This window comes from Rhamphochromis longiceps, linkage group LG10, assembly GCF_057381845.1.
Source record: "Rhamphochromis longiceps isolate RC_006_pf linkage group LG10, R_longiceps_female_GT1.1, whole genome shotgun sequence".
Classification (NCBI taxonomy): domain Eukaryota; kingdom Metazoa; phylum Chordata; class Actinopteri; order Cichliformes; family Cichlidae; genus Rhamphochromis; species Rhamphochromis longiceps.
Window position 1 is genome coordinate 3,818,895 of NC_140566.1, and position 19,692 is coordinate 3,838,586.

Here is a 19,692-nt window from a genome sequence, read left to right on the forward strand (position 1 = left end):
TCTGGCTGAAGAAACCAGTATGCATAAATATAGTCCTGTTTATGTGGTAGCTTCATTACTGTTCTTCTTCACGATAAAACGACATGCCTGCCAGCGCAGGTGTTTTTGCCATAGTGGCAATTAACTGTCTTTATAATTATCTCAGTATTTGCCCCCCCTCAACTTTTTTTCTCTCTCTTCCTCATCCTGTTCTTTCCTCCTCTGTTGCATGATTTGAAAGCCGCACAGACCACTGGGCAGCGGAATGTGGAGAACACCACTGAATACAACAGGAAGTTCTGTGAAGCAGTACAACTGCAACTAAAATCAACATTAACTAGATATAACTGCCGGGTACATATTACACAATAAGAAGACTGACTGTCCAGAAAGTAGTTTGGCAGGCGTTTGCACTTTAGTATTGCTGTAAGTGGTGAACTCTGTACACAATACCGTCAGATTAAATCTGCAGAGATGGTCTGATTTTCAGAACAAGCTTCACTAAATACCATATCTGATTCTTTCTGATAGCTGTGTCAGTAGTCAAAACAGTATTTAGGCCCCATACTGTCTGAGTAGCTTTTTCCCCCATGAATCCTTCCTTCTTCCTCGTGTCATGTGCACTCTCACACTCCCACTTCTGTGTTTAGAAGTGGATCAGACAGCAGGAAGTTACAGAAGCAGTGGAAGCACGTCCGGTATAACACTCTCCTTGTGCTTTTACAGCACGCTGTTCTTTCTTGGCAGCGTTTTTCGATATGAATGGTTTGCAGAGAGACGCGGTCATATCAATAGGTAGATCACTCTCATTAAAACATTGCTATTTTAAATACATAAGCTGAGAAAGTCCTTGCAACTATCATTTTTATTACCATTCAAATAAGACAGGATAACAGTAACTGTATCTTTCTCGTGTTTGAGAGACTCTCTTGTTACAGCTGTTGAAATAATAATGTAATAATAATAATAATAACGACAAAACTCTGAGTTGGCAGAGTTGTACACCAGATGCTGTTACTGATGCAAACCTAAAGGGGATTTGTGTCTCTGGCTTGAATCAAACCAGTGACCTTCCGCTTGTGGATTGAATGTGTTAGGACTAATGGCGGCAGAAAGATTTCAAATTGACAGTCCTTGTACTTTCCATGGCCACTAGAGGCCAACAAAGAGCTAGTTATAGATAGGAGATGAAAATAAATCCTCTTATTAAGCGTTCCTGCTGTCACTGCCACTACAACCACTTACTCAGCACAGTTTTGTTAATTCATTTCTATACACAAAAACGTGTAGTAGGTTTTCTTTTGTGTGTGTTCATGTGTGTGTTTTAAGCATCACAAATATCAGGCTTTACAAAATCCCTCTCATGGCATTTGTTCACATTCCAATAAAGTTCTTGTCGTCCTCAACATTTGGTTAAAAACGCTGCACCTGAGCGTGCATTTCATGTGCAAAGAAGTTCTAGCTGAGGTACCTTCATTGCCACTGCTAAATTGCCAAGGATTAAAGGGATCTTATGTAATTATCCAAAGCCAAGGGTTAATCTCTGACTGCTGGGCCTGGAATAGCCAGATCTCTTACAAGACTTTACTCATCTCCTCTCCCGCTTTGCCAGGTGTTTAGGTAAGGCACTGCTGCCATAGTCCTCTGTGGCCGTGTACATAATTATGTTCATATTACAACAATCGTTTCAATTGCTTGAACAGTCTGAAAGGAGAATGGAGAGAGGAGTACTGGTGTGTTTCATTCCATGTGTCTCTTTATGCTGAGAGCTTTTTCTGAACACTTAAACTTACAAAAGGCTTTAAAAGGAACTGAATGATGTGAGAAATGTAATGCAGATGCAAATGTCGTGTTACTTTCTAGTTTTTGCTGATAACTCATTTTATCAGTGTGTTTTACAGTCAGTCTTAGCAGGAATTTTACAAATGGTAAAATAGCAGGGATGGGGAAAAATGGTACAATTACAAGAATGATTATGACTCCCTACTTCTGCACCTGCATGTCATCCTTTGAGCCTGAGATCTGGCGGCCGCCCGACCCTGACCCTGTTGTCTGGTAAATTCCAGGAAACGTGGACATTTCCATGAGCCTGATGTCACGCTTCCCTCCTTGGCAACCTCAGCACCCTCCCCTGCAGAGGTTTAATTAAGTCATTTCTCTCACTATGAGCTCTTATCTTGAGCCTCCTTTCCTGAGATCTCCACCCACACTTTAAATGTGCAAATGTCCCTCAACTCCCTGAGAAATGTGAGATAATTCCTGTCACATTTTTCCTCTTTGTCCGATGATCTCTCCCAGTAACCAAATGTGTGCATCTTGGTTGATTCAAGATACCTTGTCGTCCCCTTCTGCATCTCCCTCTGCCCTCAGCAAATTCTAATGTGTTACATTTTGCTTTGTTTTTGTGTGCAGAGAAGAAGTAAAGATGCACATTTGTAGCCACACATTGTGAACAATAATCCTAAAGCTTGTAGTCTTAAAGTCCTCTGAAATTATTGAAGAGAATATTTTTACATAGTTTGATTTTTGCATCATTACAAAGTATTTCTTGTCATATTTATGGAAAGTCTGCACTAAAAGAAAACTCAATCTGAAGCCTTCTCAGCTTGGAACGAAGGACTATTTGGATAGTTTTCAGTTTAAATTTTGAGAGAAATAAAAAATTTAATTCATTACTGTGGATTTAAAAATCTCAGATTTATTTCATTTGTAAAATGTAAATTCCAAAGGTGTTTTATATATAAGACATACACTATATATTTATATTACATATAAGGTATTATTTCAGTAAACCCCCTTGAATTAAAACCGAAAACCTGAACTTTATTCGCATCTTGATTGTTTCATTTAAAATCCACAGCAGTGATGCACAGAGGGAAAACTACAGACACTGTAAAACTTTGTCCAACAGATTATGGACCTAATTGTTGTTCAGATAAGAGGATTTTTATATCCAGCACATTTGGCTTTTAGCATTAGCATTTTTGGGCTATCAGTTGCCCAAAAATGTGCAGCAAATTTCTCACTGGGATCCACTGACCGGGATCTCCAGACCCACTCAGAGTGAAAGTGCTGCTCAGGTCCACTTACCCGACAGAGAGAGAGAAGTTACCCCACTGCAAGAAATACCCCACATTTCAACAGGTGCTGCCGTGCATTGGTCAGGTGTAAAAACTGCGGAGACAGGATGTTTCTTGCAGTGTGGGCCACAGTTCCGCCCACGAGTGTCACAGGGATTACAGTTAGTATTCACTCTGCTATGAACGCTAATGTAGGTGCATCTGTATCCAAGCAGAGGCAAGCCTTCCATTTATTACAAGGGTTGTTTTTTCCCCTCTCCTTTCTCCATTAGCTCTCTTGTCCGGATATAAAACACACTGATGCCGCTGCGTCTCTCACACTGCCACTCAAAGTAACCTGAAAGTCTTGTGTGGATCCATAAACTGCGAAGAGACGGCGTTATGTCAGCATCCATGGAAATACTGACTAACTAACAGAGGGACTGAGACTTTTCCAGCAGTGCCAGTGAAAAACAGCCTGTAGTGAAGACGAGGTGAGTGTTTGTGCGCTTTATGGAATTATTGTCGTGTAAGCCAAGTGACTGCTCCTCAGAACTGTCACTTGCATCGCTTTGCTTCTGTTGTGTGATCAGTTGTTGACACTAAATTGAGTGATCTGTCCCGTTTGCCCCCCACAAATAATCTATTTTTCCAATACATGCTTATGTTAATTTCGTGTAATTTCGACATAGGCACAGATAAATGGCAGATGAGGCAGCTAAAGATGAACATACAGTATGTGCGTGATATTAATCGAGTAAACTGTAATGAATTGACAGGCTAGAGCCAGAAGTCCACAGGTGAATACTTTCAAACTATTTGGATAACTGAATAATTACTTTCTTTCTTTGAATGCTGAGCCCAGCGTCCCAGTTATGGCGCATTACTTTAATAGAACTGGAAGTATTATAGCCTTTTAAAGACTTTCATGGACAAAATGATTAAATGATCTGAATGTCAGATTAATAAACAGTGAAAATAATAGATTCATGTCTAACTGACATTGAATTAGGTATGAAACATTGAATTGTGTTGTTGTGCTGTCTTTACCTTCGAATATAAGGCGACTTTAGAATGTGAGGCGACTGTTGTTGTGATTTGGGGCTACATACTGAATTGAATTGAATTCTTGAAAGCCATTGGACCAGGTTTAGTAAATGTTGTGAGACTGTAAATTACAAAACTGTTAAGCTAATTTTTCCCAAGTGAAGCTTTAAAGTTACAACATCATCATCTATCGAACTTCATAAACTTTAATTGCACCTGTTTCTTTCTCTTTGTGCTTCCAAATGTGAGTGGAAGACATATCTGACCATCAGTTTTTATCTGTCGGTGTATCCTGGCCATCCTGCAGCATTACCTCCGTTATTTGTCACATTTAAATCACATTTAACAAATTAAAGACTGCCTCGTGAGACTAGCAGGTGCTGCTTGGATAGGAGAACTAGATCTCACTCTAAAAGATGTTTTTTCTGATCACCTGATGATCAGAGCTCACTGGTTACCAGAGAGGCTTTGTTTCTAGCCCTTGCCCCACTCCTCCTCCTTTTGAGTGCATAACATGTATGTGACACTAATGGAAATTCTATTTTGGGCAAAACCCACTGAAAGATTAGAGTATTATTAATGAATGCATATATAAATTTCATGAAGGAGTGAAGAATGGAAGCTTAAAAAAAGGAAACAGTGACCGAGATAAAGGGCTAATAATAGGCAGATATGGTAGTGGCTCTGTGGCAGTTGGTGGATTGAGATTTAGTGGATTATTGTATTGTTATTCAATGAGCGCATGTGTCCAACTCAACAGACAACCTGTGGCCTCACAGGCTTCCAGAAAGTAACCAAGCTACTTCTAGAAGCTGGCAACAAAGCAAAGAGAGGAGTAAAGTCCTCTCAGGTGAAGGGAATGTGCATGGGAGAAAATTCGCCCAAAGCCATCTGAAAGGCTGGCGAGAAGGAGAGCTGATGATAGAAGGACCCGGGTGCATTACAGATTTAAAATGAGACGTTTCCAGGCTTGTGCTGTCCTGAAACAATGGACACACTGTGACACACAGTAATATGTAACAGAAGTTAAAAGAAACAAGAGAAGTTTCATTAATATTTAATAACATATTAGACCAGCGAGTCCAGCAGCACAGCACCTGCTGCTGTAAGTATCAGCAGGATGCAGCTGCTGTAATGAGCTAATACTGATGACTCATTACAGCCCATTTTCTATAGACAATGTCATAAACCACACTGCACTCCTAATTATCATTTAACTAGTGAAAATAACTAGTAGTGAGTCAATGCAGTTTCATCAGAATTTACATTTACTAGTCAGGACTGTTGTTGTGTGCTTGTTCACACTGTTTTTACTCAAACTTTAGTCAAACTTTCACTGCAAACATTTAACTGAAGGAGTATTCAAAGCTGTCTTTTGTTTCCCCTTGAACGATGGTTAAAGTCATTATTGCGGGACTACGTTACCTGTTGCCTGGCTCCAGACCTTTGAACGTTTCATATCTATTGAGATTACTGCTTTTATCTTGTGTCGTGTCACAAAACAGCAATTTTTAGGTTTTAAAAAAATAGATGAATAGATAAATACATAAAATATAAAATAAAAAGTCTGTCCAATAAGTGTCAAAGCAAACGGTGAAACACCCCTGAAAACAGAGTAATAGCAGAATTCAGGTGAGGCTGCTCATCAGTGTTGGTCTCTGTTTTAAATCGAGTGAAAATGTGTTTCCACGTATGCAGTGTCAGAGTGAACTGCATGTGATATGCTCACAATTCTGTCTGTCATCAGGCTACTTTACTTTGGTTGCACCGACTCTACCTTTTGTTGGAGCTCTGTTAGGATATCTTTTGTTCTGCTGAGCATGGCATTTGTTCTTTGCAATGATTAGCTTGGTCAGAAATATCAGACCACAGTGCTTTAAGCCAGACATCAGCCCATAGACTCTTTATAAACGTTGGACTGTGACATGGGACGTTTTTTTATTACAGGTTTTGAAGCCTCGGTGTTATCAGCTTTTCTTTTTCTTTTTATTTGATAATTTTAAAAAAAAAGATGTTGGAGGGCTGAGTTATCACAAACGGCTCGTGACCTGAATTCATAAGATGAAGGTACCTGCTAATTAGTGCTAAGTAACAGACTAATCACTACTTTTGGTTACTTAACTTTTCCAAAGTGAACCCCTTTGATATATTATTTGTTATATAATTACATTAAAAATGTTCCAAATGGCACCAACACCACAAACTAAGTAGAGAGGCCCAGCGCGGTGACTTGAATTAGTGGAGACAGCTGTAAAAAAAAAAAAAAAAAAAAAAAAAGCAGTATTGAATAACTGAGCTGTAAGTGGACATTAGAAGATGTGCAGTTTTTGTTGCTTTCACCGTGGCTTAGTTTTCTGTTCCCACATCACTGCTGCTTGTGTCAGAAACAGTTTTCCCTTTTAGCGCACGTACTGAGGCACCACTTCTTGCCAGCAAAGTTTTATTTACTTATGCCCCGTTTATGCCTATGTCACATACAGTATGTGGGTGAATATGAGAAGAGAAAGTATAGTAATTCTGTCCTTCAACCCTCAGAGGTCCAAGCCATCATGGGTGGAAACCCTAAACCATAAATAAAATGCAAGGAGTTATGGAAAATATTTGAACGTCAGTTACAAATTATTATATAATTTTCCCCCATATTCCTGATAACTGTGAGAGGTGTCTGAATGGTGTCCAAAACTATGAGGAAATATTTTCTCTCTAAAGGAGGGTGAACTCACTGAGAAACTGCACCCAGAATCTGACCGATGTAGGCCGTCCTTAGTTTACTTCATAATGACCACAGCTCTGTGATGATAGCACCACGGTGACGCAGACAGACAATAGGCTAACCTGGCTGGAATAAGCCCACTGTGATTTCAGCTCCAGTTGGCCCTTGTCTGAGGACAGGGTGAGATTATGAATGCTGGAAATCTGCCAGCGCAAGCCTTCTTCAGGCCTGGGAGTTTCCATGTAATAGCCAGGCAGCAATAAAAGGACAGAGATATGTGAACAATTTCCTCTTTAAATACTGTTTATAGTTTTAAATTAGCAGTAAATGGTAGACAAATATTCACACTTAAACACTGAGAAGCCCTGAATACACAGCTCACAGTCCTTAGCGTAAGACACTTTCATTACTCAACAAGTATAGTTTAATGGGGGGGGTATTATGCTGGCTCCAGCTCCACATACAGTTGCTGAGAAGTTTACACAGACTCATCATGGACATGAATGTCATGGTAATTTGCGGCTTTGTTGAACAGCTCTTTCCTGGAATGACTGTAAAGCATGAATCTATAATATAATCTCTAATCTAATCTCTTAATTGCTCCACAACGCCTATTAACCTACTGGTTAATAGTAGTTAATGCTCTTTGTCATCATAAAAAGAATTGGTTTTGGTCTTTTGAACTTATTGAACTGACCAATACTCAGAGCAAAGGGAAAGTCCAAGAAACTCAGTGAAGATCTACACAAGTTTGGAAGGTCTGACGGAGCCATTTCTAAATAATGGCTCCATCAGACAGACAATTATACATAAGTGCAAGACATTCAGATGTGCCATAGCTTTGCTAAGGCCTGGAAAAAGACCCAAACCGTCTCCTCAGATGAGAAGCAATTAGTTTATGCATGCAATGGACCGGAAACTGTCTGAACACCAGTGTAACTGTCCACTGTGAACTCTGAGTTTTACGTTGCTATGTGTGCCAACCACGAAAGAAGCATCAGTATAATCTGGGACTGTTTTCTTGCTAGTGGTACTGGTGCTTTCTACAGAGGAGACAGACAAAATGCACACACTTAGACACAACTGCGTTTGGGACAATGATCCCAAACACACTTCAAAACTAGTTTTGAAATAGATAAAGAAGGCTAACATTAAGATTCTGGATTCTTCCTAAAGCCACTTAAACTCTGTTAAAAAGAGGACTGTGTTTAAAACTTAGTTCCATCCCAGGAACCCCAGTTAAATGAACTCTACCAATTCTGCCAAGAAGACTGGTTAATTAACCTGGCAGAATTATGCCCAAAGCTTTTTGGTGGCTGTCAAAAGTACAATAAAAAAGTATGACTTGTTTGAAAGTAGTCTTCTAAAAAAATCTATGTTGAAATCAACTGATTACTAAAACTGTCATGGTCCTGCGGCCATGACTGAGTGACTTTGTGTTTGTGTCCCTTATTGTTATTATTCTCTTTATTATTCATGGGCTGTTTTGGGATGGTTTGTGTTTTGGGATTTTAGATACTGGGTTTTGGGTTTGTGCTCCCTCTATTGGTCCCTGGTGTTAGTGTTCCCCTGTCTCGTCAGGTTAATCAGGTCCAGCTGTGTCTCCCACCTGTGTGTGATTTCCCAGTGTCTCTCTGTGTACTTATAGTGTGTGTTTGCCTCTGTTCCTCGTCGCGTCGTCTGTGTTCATACCTGGTGTAATCCCCTGCGTGCTCTCCCTGCTGTTCTCCCTTCATGCTCAGGTTTGCTATTTCTTTGTGTAGTTTCTCCCAGTTAGTTCATCCTTAGTTCTGTTTTACCATCCCCACTTTATATTTGATATTATCAATAAATCACCCTCACACCTGAATAAGTGCTGCGTTTTGAGCCCTCCTTCCACTCTCCACACGGCCGCTGCCCCGGACCGTGACAGTACGACGCGACCACAACATGGACCCAGCAGCGCTTAACCCGTCCAGGGAGCTACGGGAAAATCTCATCGATGCCACACAGGAGCTCATCGACCGGTGGCTGGAAAACCCGGGTGGCACGTCCCAGCGCGCTATAGAGAGGCGGCTACAGCGTCTGGTGACTGGTCTCCCATGGCTTCTGGGCTCGCTTTGTTCGTGGGAGCGGGAGTTCCTCCTTTTGGACCTCGGACTTCACCCCCCGTCTGCTTTTACTTTCGAGCAGCCTGAGGCGGTGAGCGAGCGACATGTTCTGGCTTCCCCAGATTCCGGGACTCTGTTTTCTGGGGCTATTCAGAGCGGGATGAGAGACAGTGTAGATAGCTTACCTACCTTCGTGGTAACGGATCCTTCGCAAGTGGGCGTCTACAAACCCTCTGTAAAACCGAGAGACTGTTTCTCTGCCGCTCCTTCTGAGCCAGGACTTTATCACCATTCTCCGGCTCAGTTCTGTGTCCGGCCACAAGCTCTCAGGTCTGTGGCTCAACCGTTAGCCTCCCTAAGGGCTCAATTACCCGTTCTGCCGCCGCTCCGGTTAGCCACTCAGCCACCACCACCGCTAGCATCGCTACAGCCCACAGTTCCGGTAATGGCTGAGCCACAATTTTCGCACTGTTTTTCCACCGCTGTTTCTGGGCAGGGAGACAAACTGTTTCGCTACGGACCTGTTCCTCAACAGCTGGCAACATTAGTGACTGTTACTCACTCCGGGGCTTCCCCAGAGGCTGGGTTACTGCCCTCAGCTTACTCTGGACCCCTGGAGGCCAAGATGCCGGCTGTGAACTGCACCGGGCTGTCACTGCCTGAGCAGGGTCAGTGCTCTGCGCAGCTGCAGCCCTCCGTACGTGCGCCAGAGGCCCACGTGCCTACTGGTTTTGTTTCGTGTGTGCCGGAGGCCCACGTGCCCGCTGGTTCTGCGGCTGTTTTCGCTGGGGGCCCAAGGACCCGGTCCGGCCTCCTGCTTCGCCTGCTGGGGGGCCCGAGGAGCCCGTCCAGCCTCCTGCTTTGCCTGCTGGGGGGCCCGAGGAGCCTGTCCAGCCTCCTGTTTCGCCTGCTGGGGGGCCCGAGGAGCCCGTCCAGCCTCCTGCTTCGCCTGCTGGGGGGCCCGAGGAGCCCGTCCAGCCTCCTGCTTCTCCACCTGTGGCTGCTTCTCCACCTGTGGCTGCTTCTCCACCTGTGGCTGCAGCGCCGCCTCCTGCAGTACCACCACCGGCAGTGCTACCGCCTGCTACGGCCACACCTCAGCCTGAGGACGCATCCTCACCTGGCCCGGCTTCATCCTCGCCTGGTCCAGCTTCAGTTTCATCCTCGCCTGGCCCGGCTTCATCCTCGCCTGGTTCAGCTGCAGCTTCATCCTCGCCTGGCCCGGCTTCATCCTCGCCTGGCCCGGCCTCATCCACGCCTGGCCCGGCCTCATCCACGCCTGGCCCGGTTTCATCCTCATCTTCATCCTCGCCTGATTCTGGCCCAGCTTCAGCTACAGCTTCGCCCGGCCCAGCTTCAGCTACAGCTTCATCCTCGCCCGGTCCGGCTTCAGCCTCGTCTGGTCCAGCCTTCGTGTCTGCATCCTCGTCTGGTCCAGCTTCAGTCTCGCCCGGTCCTGGTCCGGCTTCGTCCCTGCCTGGTCCGGCTTCATCCTCGTCTGGTCCAGCCTTCGTGCCCGCATCCTCGGCCACAGCATCCTCATCTTCACCCGCAGCGCCTGGTCCAGCCTCCGCTTCAGCGTCCTCTTCAGCTTCGCCTGGTCCAGCTTCAGCTTCATCCTCGCCTGGCCCAGCTTCAGCTTCTGCTTCAGCCTCGCCCGGCCCGGCTTCAGCCTCGCCTGGTCCAACTTCATCCTCGCCTGGTCCAGCTTCAGCTTCATCCTCGCCTGGCCCAGCTTCAGCTTCTGCTTCAGCCTCGCCCGGCCCGGCTTCACCCTCGTCTGGTCCAGCCTTCGTGTCTGCATCCTCGTCTGGTCCAGCCTTCGTGTCTGCATCTTCGTCTGGTCCAGCCTTCGTGTCTGCATCATCGCCTGAGCGGCCGCCGTTGCCTTCCGCACGGCCGGCCCCCGGACCGCTGTTGCCTGAGCGGCCGCCGTTGCCTTCCGCACGGCCGGCCCCCGGACCGCCTTCGCCTGAGCGGCCGCCGTTGCCTTCCCATGACTGAGTGACTTTGTGTTTGTGTCCCTTATTGTTATTATTCTCTTTATTATTCATGAGCTGTTTTGGGATGGTTTGTGTTTTGGGATTTTAGATACTGGGTTTTGGGTTTGTGCTCCCTCTATTGGTCCCTGGTGTTAGTGTTCCCCTGTCTCGTCAGGTTAATCAGGTCCAGCTGTGTCTCCCACCTGTGTGTGATTTCCCAGTGTCTCTCTGTGTACTTACAGTGTGTGTTTGCCTCTGTTCCTCGTCGCGTCGTCTGTGTTCATACCTGGTGTAATCCCCTGCGTGCTCTCCCTGCTGTTCTCCCTTCATGCTCAGGTTTGCTATTTCTTTGTGTAGTTTCTCCCAGTTAGTTCATCCTTAGTTCTGTTTTACCATCCCCACTTTATATTTGATATTATCAATAAATCACCCTCACACCTGAATAAGTGCTGCGTTTTGAGTCCTCCTTCCACTCTCCACACGGCCGCTGCCCCGGACCGTGACAAAAACAGCATAAAACTGCATTCATAACACTGAGCAACACTTAGGAGGACTACAAAAAGGTCTGTGAAGCTCCATATTCAGATACATCGAAGTATTAAGGAGTTAAATTATATATTTTGACCTGACCAGCGCACATGTCACCATTAGCTGTTCCACTATTAGCAATTACCAGTTAGCCACATTAGCCCCTTGTTATCGTTAAGCAGTTATCAGTGGGACATCTGGCTTGAGATTTATAGGCAGTGTGAGAATCTTGTAAGTCTTTTGCGAGGCCACTGATAAAGCTGATGAATGCAGAGGGCTCTGCTCTACAGTCGCACTTTCTAGGAATCTTTTCTAAGACTGAAATGACTGAATTCGTTGTTTTATAAAGCAGGAGAATGACCCTATCCATTGGGCTGTACACCTTTTGAAGAATGGGGTCATTTAGGACCCAAATCCTGTATTATTTGGATATTTATTGAGTATTTGGTTTGAAGGTTTGGGCGTCAGATATTCACTTTATAGTTGCTCACTTGGAGACTTTGTTATTAGATTTAAGCACTTACCTCTTTATCGTTACAAAAAAGACTTACCGGTACTGCTTCACAACCACTTATTGCTCTCCTGGGAAAATTTATATTTTTCTTTCTCTCTGCTGTGACAAACCATCTGAAGACATTTCATTCTCTAGAGCACCAATGTTAGGTGTTTTATAAACCTAAAGGGCCTAAGATCACATGCTTAGAACATAAACCTATTCCCAGGATCCAGGTTTAATTATAGATAGAATTGACACACCTTAGGTTACCTGATTCATTATAGTAAATGGAGGTTATTCCATGGAGAAACCATCTGAAAATTCTAATTAAAAAATCCCGGAAAAATGCGACAAAGAGACCAACTCCTCGAGAGCCTTAAAAAACAGTGCTTTCTATGGCAGCATTTTTAGCTAGCACCAAAGCAGAAAGATGTTCTCTGAACCAGACGTGAGTTGAGTGCAACACGCTGTCTCCTTCTGACTCTTTTTTTAACAGATGTTCAAGGGCTCAGACTATACCACACAGACATGTGGTACCAGCTTTCTCAGTTCTATTTGCCACTCTTAAACAACCATAAATCCTCACATGTGTAAAGACTGACTCAGCAACTGTAATTCATGAACCATATTATTATGGCTGTTTGAGACAAGGCTTACTATTGACTGGTGTATTGACGGTCTCTCACAGGTGTTGTGACTCCAAACAGGGTGCAGGGCTGTCAACATCTTCTTGTTGTTTTGTGAAAATATACCTCAGCGACATGACATGACACGGCATGTTGCTGAAAAGGGTAATTACATATGTGAAGTCTGAGCTAATGTTCGAAGGCTTGTTTTGTTTAGTAACAGTTCTTATTCTTCTTCAGGTTCCCAGTCCTGTGTGGGATGTTAACAGACTGGTGTCACGTTAAGGCTGAAGGAGCATGGTGAAGCACCAACCCTTACAGGTCTATGAGAAGCAAGTCTTTGTCTCCTTTGTCACTGGGATCTATGGTTGCCGCTGGAAGCGATACCAGCGTTCCCAGGATGAAAGCTCCAGGGTAAGAATATAGCTCTAACCATAAAGTATGGATGCTATAATAATAGTTAGAACATTGCAAATGCTGTCTTCGAAGTGTGCTATCAACAACATGACCTTTGTGCAAACAGTGTTGCCAACTTAGCGACTTTGTCGCAATATTTAGCGAGTTTTCAGACCCCCTTAGCGACTCTTTTTTCTAAAAAGCGACTAGCGACAAATCTGGCGACTTTTTCTGGTATTATTGGAGACTTATTTATGACGACTTTTTGACGTGAAAACGCGTATCGCTCTTACTCTCAACAAGCAGCGGTGGTGCCTTGGACACCTCACCCGTGCCAAAGCGCTCACAGGCGGAGGACAGTCCTCCCCCAGCTGCTATCAGAGCAGGAGACGTTCACACCTGTGCATCCAAACGGCAAATGAATCGTGCATGAGCGAAGCCGCTGCTCCGCACTGACTATAACGCAGTCAGTTCTTCCTTTACTGTTATGCTGTTTTGTGGATCACAAGGTTTAAAACTACTTATAAACACACACACACAAAGTAACTCCACCAGAGTGCCAATTTCGGGTCACTTTTGCCGGTCCAGGCCTGGATAAAGGAGCAGGGTTGGAATTGTGACATTAAAAAACAATAATTGCTAAAAGAAATTTAATTTGTAGTTCTAAATAAATTCAAACTGCATTTAGGACGTTTTTTACTCACTTTATGTCTCTTCCACGATGTTATTTCTCTCTCCAACAGCGTAGGTTACAATTCCATTAGCATGACCAATTATGCAAATTAGGCGATGACGTCATTTGGCGACTTCTAGCGACTTTTAGGACAGCCGATAGCGATTTTCCTTACTGAGGAGTTGGCAACACTGTGTGCAAACCTTTATGTAACCTTATTCTAATATGCCAATTATCACATAACAGACTGGTAATCACATAACACAGTCCTGCCTAGGCTGCACTGACACTGAGCACACCTCAGGCATAAATGAACTATTTTCAATGTTGTGGTTTCTAAGGCCAGATAAGTAGATCAGGCTGTCAAAAAGGTGACTACACAACGGGAGCCTAATATGTAATGTTCATCTAGGGTCCTGTTGTATTTATACCCTTATCACCCTTTATCTTTAGGCATTAGTCATTGTTAAAAAACAATATAATTTTTGACAACTTTACAGGCAATGTAATTCTTTTTTGAAATTCCAGGAAGTTCTTTGAATATGAAGTTCAAATCATGGTTTGTACATACAAACCACATGCGTACAAATACATAATGTGTATTTTCTATAAATGTGCAAAAGCACACTGATGGAAGCAGTATAGAGTTTTTATGCAGACTGAATAGCATCTGCTGAAGATCTTTCAGGCTCAGTGACTCTTATATCTTGTATGGATGAATTATCAAGTGCATTATACTGTACAATCCATACACTCTCATCCAAAGTATGGTGTATGTCGAATTAGTTGCCACTTAAAATGATAATAATTATTCATTGTTATATATTACTAAAAACTAACACAATCTTAAACTAGCATGTATTCTTATTTGTCTCACTGGCATCTTCCTGCTCAGTGTTTCAAACGGGAGTTTGTTTGTACCTTTGGACACCAGGCTCAGTGAATTAGAGACCCAGGTCTACACCGCTGCAAATAATCCTGTAACTAGCCTGACCCCAGTAGCCATTGTAGCCAAAACCAGTAGCTTTGTACCCGTTAGCTGTCCCTCAGCGTGTCGTCCAGAGTGAGGAGGCGTATTTCATGGAATCGTTTACATTTCCACTCAGTTTTGTCAGGTTTGGCTGTGTGGCAGGCAAGAGTAGGACCCAAATGCAGAACTCATAAAGGGAAGAAATGAACCCAAAGCAGCAGCTTTATTTGTTGTGTAAACCAGCGGTCCCCAACCTTTTTTGTGCCACGGACCGGTTTATGCCCGACAATATTTTCACGGACCGGCCTTTAAGGTGTCGCGGATAAATACAACAAAATAAAACTAGTACCGGTACCGAAAAAAATAAGATTTATTCATAACACAAGTGAAAAGACCCAGGGAAACCGAGTTAACGATAAAAACGATAACAAAATAACGCTGAAAACCGATAAAACCCCTGAAAACCAGACATTTAACACCTGAGCCTCAACTCTCGCGGCCCGGTACCAAACGACTCACGGACCGGTACTGGTCCGAGGCCCGGGGGTTGGGGACCGCTGGTGTAAACGAACTACAAAGTACAAAGAAACACTAAAAGAAGCAAACAAAAGATAAAATAGAAACAAAGACTCTTCCAACTAAGGAGCTTATGACTTGATGTAAACGAGAGACCATGAACCACTCCCTTTAACACACAGCTAATGTCGAGGACTTGAGAACAAGCAAGACAAGACAGTGGACTAAATACACATAACGAGGGGATGGGAAACAGGAGGGAAACACAGCTGAAACGAATCCGATGTAACGAGACGGTGAGGAAGCAACACTGGATACGCTGAACACAGGACAAGAAACGATCAAAATTAAACAGGAAACATGAGACACACATTCATGAGACATTGACTGAATCCAGGGAACAGAAACAAGAACCTAAGAGAACCTAAAATGTCCAAAAACTAGAAAACATGGGGTCACAGATAAATGGTAAATGGCCTGTATTTGTATAGCGCTTTACTAGTCCCTAAGGACCCCAAAGCACTTTACACATCAAGTCATCCACCCATTCACACACACATTCACACACTGGTGATGGCAGCTACGTTGTAGCCACAGCCACCCTGGGGCGCACTGACAGAGGCGAGGCTGCCGGACACTGGCACCATCGGCCCCTGACCTCCACCAGTAGGCAACGGGTGAAGTGTCTTGCCCAAGGACACAACGACTGAGACTGTCCAAGCCGGGGCTCAAACCGGCAACCTTCCGATTACAAAGCGAACTCCCAACTCTTGAGCCACGATCGCCCCTAAACTAAGATCCAGCGCCATGACAGGCTTACTTGTTAAACTGCAACAGGCTTTTGTGGGGTTTTCCATGATCCACTGAGTATTTCTCATTCACTCATCTCTTTTAACTTTCTATATTTATTCAACAGGACTGTGTTGAATCATTAGCAATGATTAAACTGTGGCTGTCTCTCCCATAGTTTGCCTTTCATTTGCTCTCATCTTGGTCCCCTCACCTCGAAAAGGTCATTTCAGATGGGTGCACCTCTCTGAGCCTGATTTTGCCAGAGGTTTCTTTCTGTTAGAAAGCAGTTTTTTCTCCCAGCTGTGACCAAGTGCTTGCTCACAGGGAGTTGTGTGATTGTTGGAATTTCCATCTAATATTGTAACAGCTTTACAATTCAATTACAATTACAGTTTTTTATTCCTAAAGGTTGAAGATAAATCTATTAGTCATTCCACTCTTTTCAGTTGAATTCCTAAGAGACTTCTAGACCAAGCCCTAGTAACTGGGGAAAACAATCTTCACTGCAAAGCAAGTGATAGAATCAGTGCAGTGTTGGAATGTGAAGAGCAGAGTCAGACACCCAGCTGTATTGGATACCCACTGGGCAGCCACAGCTCCTGCTGCTGGATGTCGTCTTTATCACAAAGAGCCAGTGGCTCACCCATAAATTAGTCTATTTACTGAATGTGTGAGCCGGGCACTGATGATGTGCTGAGCAAGAGGATAAAAAACAAGCCCACAGCTGCCTCTCTCCCCGCTCTGTCTCATTTACAAAGCTTCATGTAGTGACACACACTGTGCTTGAATATAACTAGAGAAGTTTGAATTTATTAAGTTTAAGGCTTTCTGCTTAGTCTGCTACACACGCTTTGATTGTATTTTGTTGGTAGACAGTCTTTCGATTCATGAACTTCTGTTTTGTTTAGTTTTTTTACTATGGGCTCTCTGAGTTTTACAATTTGACATGGTTAAAGGTGTGTGAAGCAAAAATGTAATAGTAGGTATTAAATCATATTGGTGGAGTCTTTCTGTTCTCATTAGCCTCAGAAGGCCTGTGTTTCAGTGTAAAAGCTCTCATACCTGCCCATTAACATACAGCAAGGTTTGTTAAAAAGTAGAACAGTTAACATATTAATAATAGTGGATTGCATTTATATAGCGCTTTTTGGGACCCCTCAAAGCGCTTTACAATACCACTATTAATTCACACACTGGTGGAGGCAGCTACAGTTGTAGCCACAGCTGCCCTGGGGCAGACTGACAGAGGCGAGGCTGCCATATCGCGCCATCGGCCCCTCTGGCCATCATCAGTAGGCGGTAGGTGAAGTGTGTTGCCCAAGGACACAACGACCGAGACTGTCTGAGCCGGGGCTCGAACCGGCAACCTTCTGATTACAAGACGAACACCCAACTCTTGAGCCACGATCGCCCGAACATTTAGCTAATGAACCTGAGACCAAACCACATCTAATATGAGAATAAATATTAGGTCTACCCTGCCCAGACAGTCACATACAAATAAACATAGCTATGTATCTGGTAGCTGAAAATGATGGTGCTGGATGATAAAAATCAAAAACCTTATCTGAGTTAATCTGGCTGACATCCCATTAAGGATCATTTTTCAGCCTGTTAGCTATTTTAAGCTCCATCTGTGGAAGTCTTATTATGTCCTCTTGCACTTCTGCCTCTATAGTGGACGCTGAAACTCCTCCACGGTTTATCCTTCAGTTTGATTTAATGTTGCCTTTGATGTCGGAAACGGGACGTTTAGGCTAAAGACTGTTTGGTAGCTGAATGGATGTCCACGTGAAATTTGTGTCAGTTTGTAAGAGAAGAATTGTACAAATTTAAGGTTCATGGTGAAATTACAGAGCACGCAGAGTAAGTGATCAGAGCTGGAACAATCTACCAAAATCATGCACACCGGATGGTGTCTGGACTTGGCTGAAAAGCTGATATTGAATGGTAGCTTTTAATTGAGCAAGGTCAGTGGTATGTTTACAGTTTGCTATACTGTCTTTGGCCAAAAGAGTTCTTGACTTTTGATCAGAATAATAAATTATAATAGTTTATATAATTTGCTTACTGCTTCTTTTTGTTTGCTCACTTTTTCACATTTTACCAAAAATCGTTGACTCCTCAGAATGAAACAACTGCTTTAAATTGAGGGGAAAAAAATAAAACCTGTTCTTTATTTGTATACAAATTGTTCAGTTTTCCTTTTTTTTTTAATTTTTTTTGAGGGTATATGTGTCCTTGCATTGTCAGTGACTATGTTCAGCTCATACTGGTCTGATATAGACCAGTCTGTAGTGTATATAAATACCTTCTCCAACTTCCAACTGTAAGAGGTTCAGAGATTATTACATGGGCGTGCAGGTAAAGACCAAATGGCCGCACTAATGAATGTGTTGAGCCATCAGTGAAAAGCCTGTGAAAGGTTTTAGCCAGGAGAAGAGAGGCCATCCATCAGTGAAAATCTTCTTGGCCACAAAAACATGACAGCAAGGCGGAAATATCACAACAGCCAGAGGATCTTTTTAGTTTGTGTAGCAGCTACCGGGATCTTAAAGTTCCCTACTAGACCCCCGCCATTTGTCTTACTGTATGAGTGCGAGACATGTTAAAATCCAGTGGCACCAAGGCATCATACAATAAAATAATGTGATTAATACATAAGTAAAAGAAATTCCTATACATGCCCCTTCCTGATTTCTTATGTTTTAACATGTTTGTTACACTTACATGTTTCCAATTTCAAATGTTAACACAGATGTTCAGAGTAAATACAGATTGTAGTTTTTTAAATGATGATTTCATTTAGTTTGGGGAAACAGCTCCAACTTTACCTCATGTAGAAAAAGTCATTTCCTTCTAAACCTAATAAGTGGTTTTGTCATCTAGCAAGAACTGCAATCAAGCATTTGCAATAACTAATAAAAAAAGCACTTGGGACAATTGTGTTGGTGACAGCTTTTGTTATAATATCAATAATATTCATATGAATATGGGATACTGTTACATGTTTGCACAGACTTTTGTGAAATATGGAGACACTCCTGGCATTATATGAGCAAAGTGAGACTCATTTTTTAGGGTTGGTGGAGATGAGTGTGAAGATCCAAACAATCCCTGTCAGTGATGGAGAAGCTTTGATGGAAATATTTGGTAAAAAGTTCACCAGCATGAAGGAAATGAAGTTTCAAACTTTCCTTAGGAGGAGCCCAGCACGCCTGCTTAAAGAAAAGTGAGTGTGGCGATGTGGATGCTTGCAGCGACTGCTGTATAGAGGCCATCCTGCTACACATGAAACACATCAGAGTCATAATTGTTATTTTAGTCACGTGTTTGTTTATTATCCTTATTGTTTTATCTGGGACTGTTTGCAGACATCTCAGAGAGAGGAGACACCAGCATCTGAACAGAGACTCAAACCAGCAACCTGCAGCTCCCTGCTTGGCTGCTCCAGTTTTCTCCTCACTCATGTTGCCCACCAGTGATTTCTAGCTGCCCACCCACACAGCAGGCTAGAATATGCGCTGAGCCTCAGCACCCAATACTTGGACATGTTTTCTTTATTAAATAATGAACCAGACCCCAAAAGTAAACAGCTGTTATTGCTAGGCAACGGGAGCAGCATTTGGTGATGCAGCACCTGACATTCCTGACCATGTGGGCGGAGCATGCATGAAATGGAATGTTTAGTAGAACTGTGCAACACAAGCACTTAGTTCCAGCATGTTTCATTGTATCCAGACACAGCTAGAGACACATCTACAGCAGCATCTCTGTGCAGGACAAACGACAGTTGACGAAGAAAACATCGAAAACTTCACTTCA

At 43.3% G+C, this 19,692-nt stretch overlaps 1 protein-coding gene across 2 annotated transcripts in view; it reads left to right on the top strand.

Moving 5' to 3' along the window:
- The first annotated feature begins 3,249 nt into the window (after positions 1 to 3,249).
- gdpd5a (glycerophosphodiester phosphodiesterase domain containing 5a) overlaps positions 3,250 to 19,692 on the top strand; it is a 37,129-nt gene continuing 20,686 nt past the window's right edge. For both annotated transcript variants that reach the window (XM_085419909.1, XM_085419910.1), the window contains exons 1-2: positions 3,250 to 3,532; positions 12,761 to 12,934. In XM_085419909.1, coding sequence (XP_085276035.1) covers positions 12,818 to 12,934 — 117 coding nt within the window. In that variant the 5' untranslated portion in view covers positions 3,250 to 3,532; positions 12,761 to 12,817. The remainder of the gene's footprint in view (positions 3,533 to 12,760; positions 12,935 to 19,692) is intronic.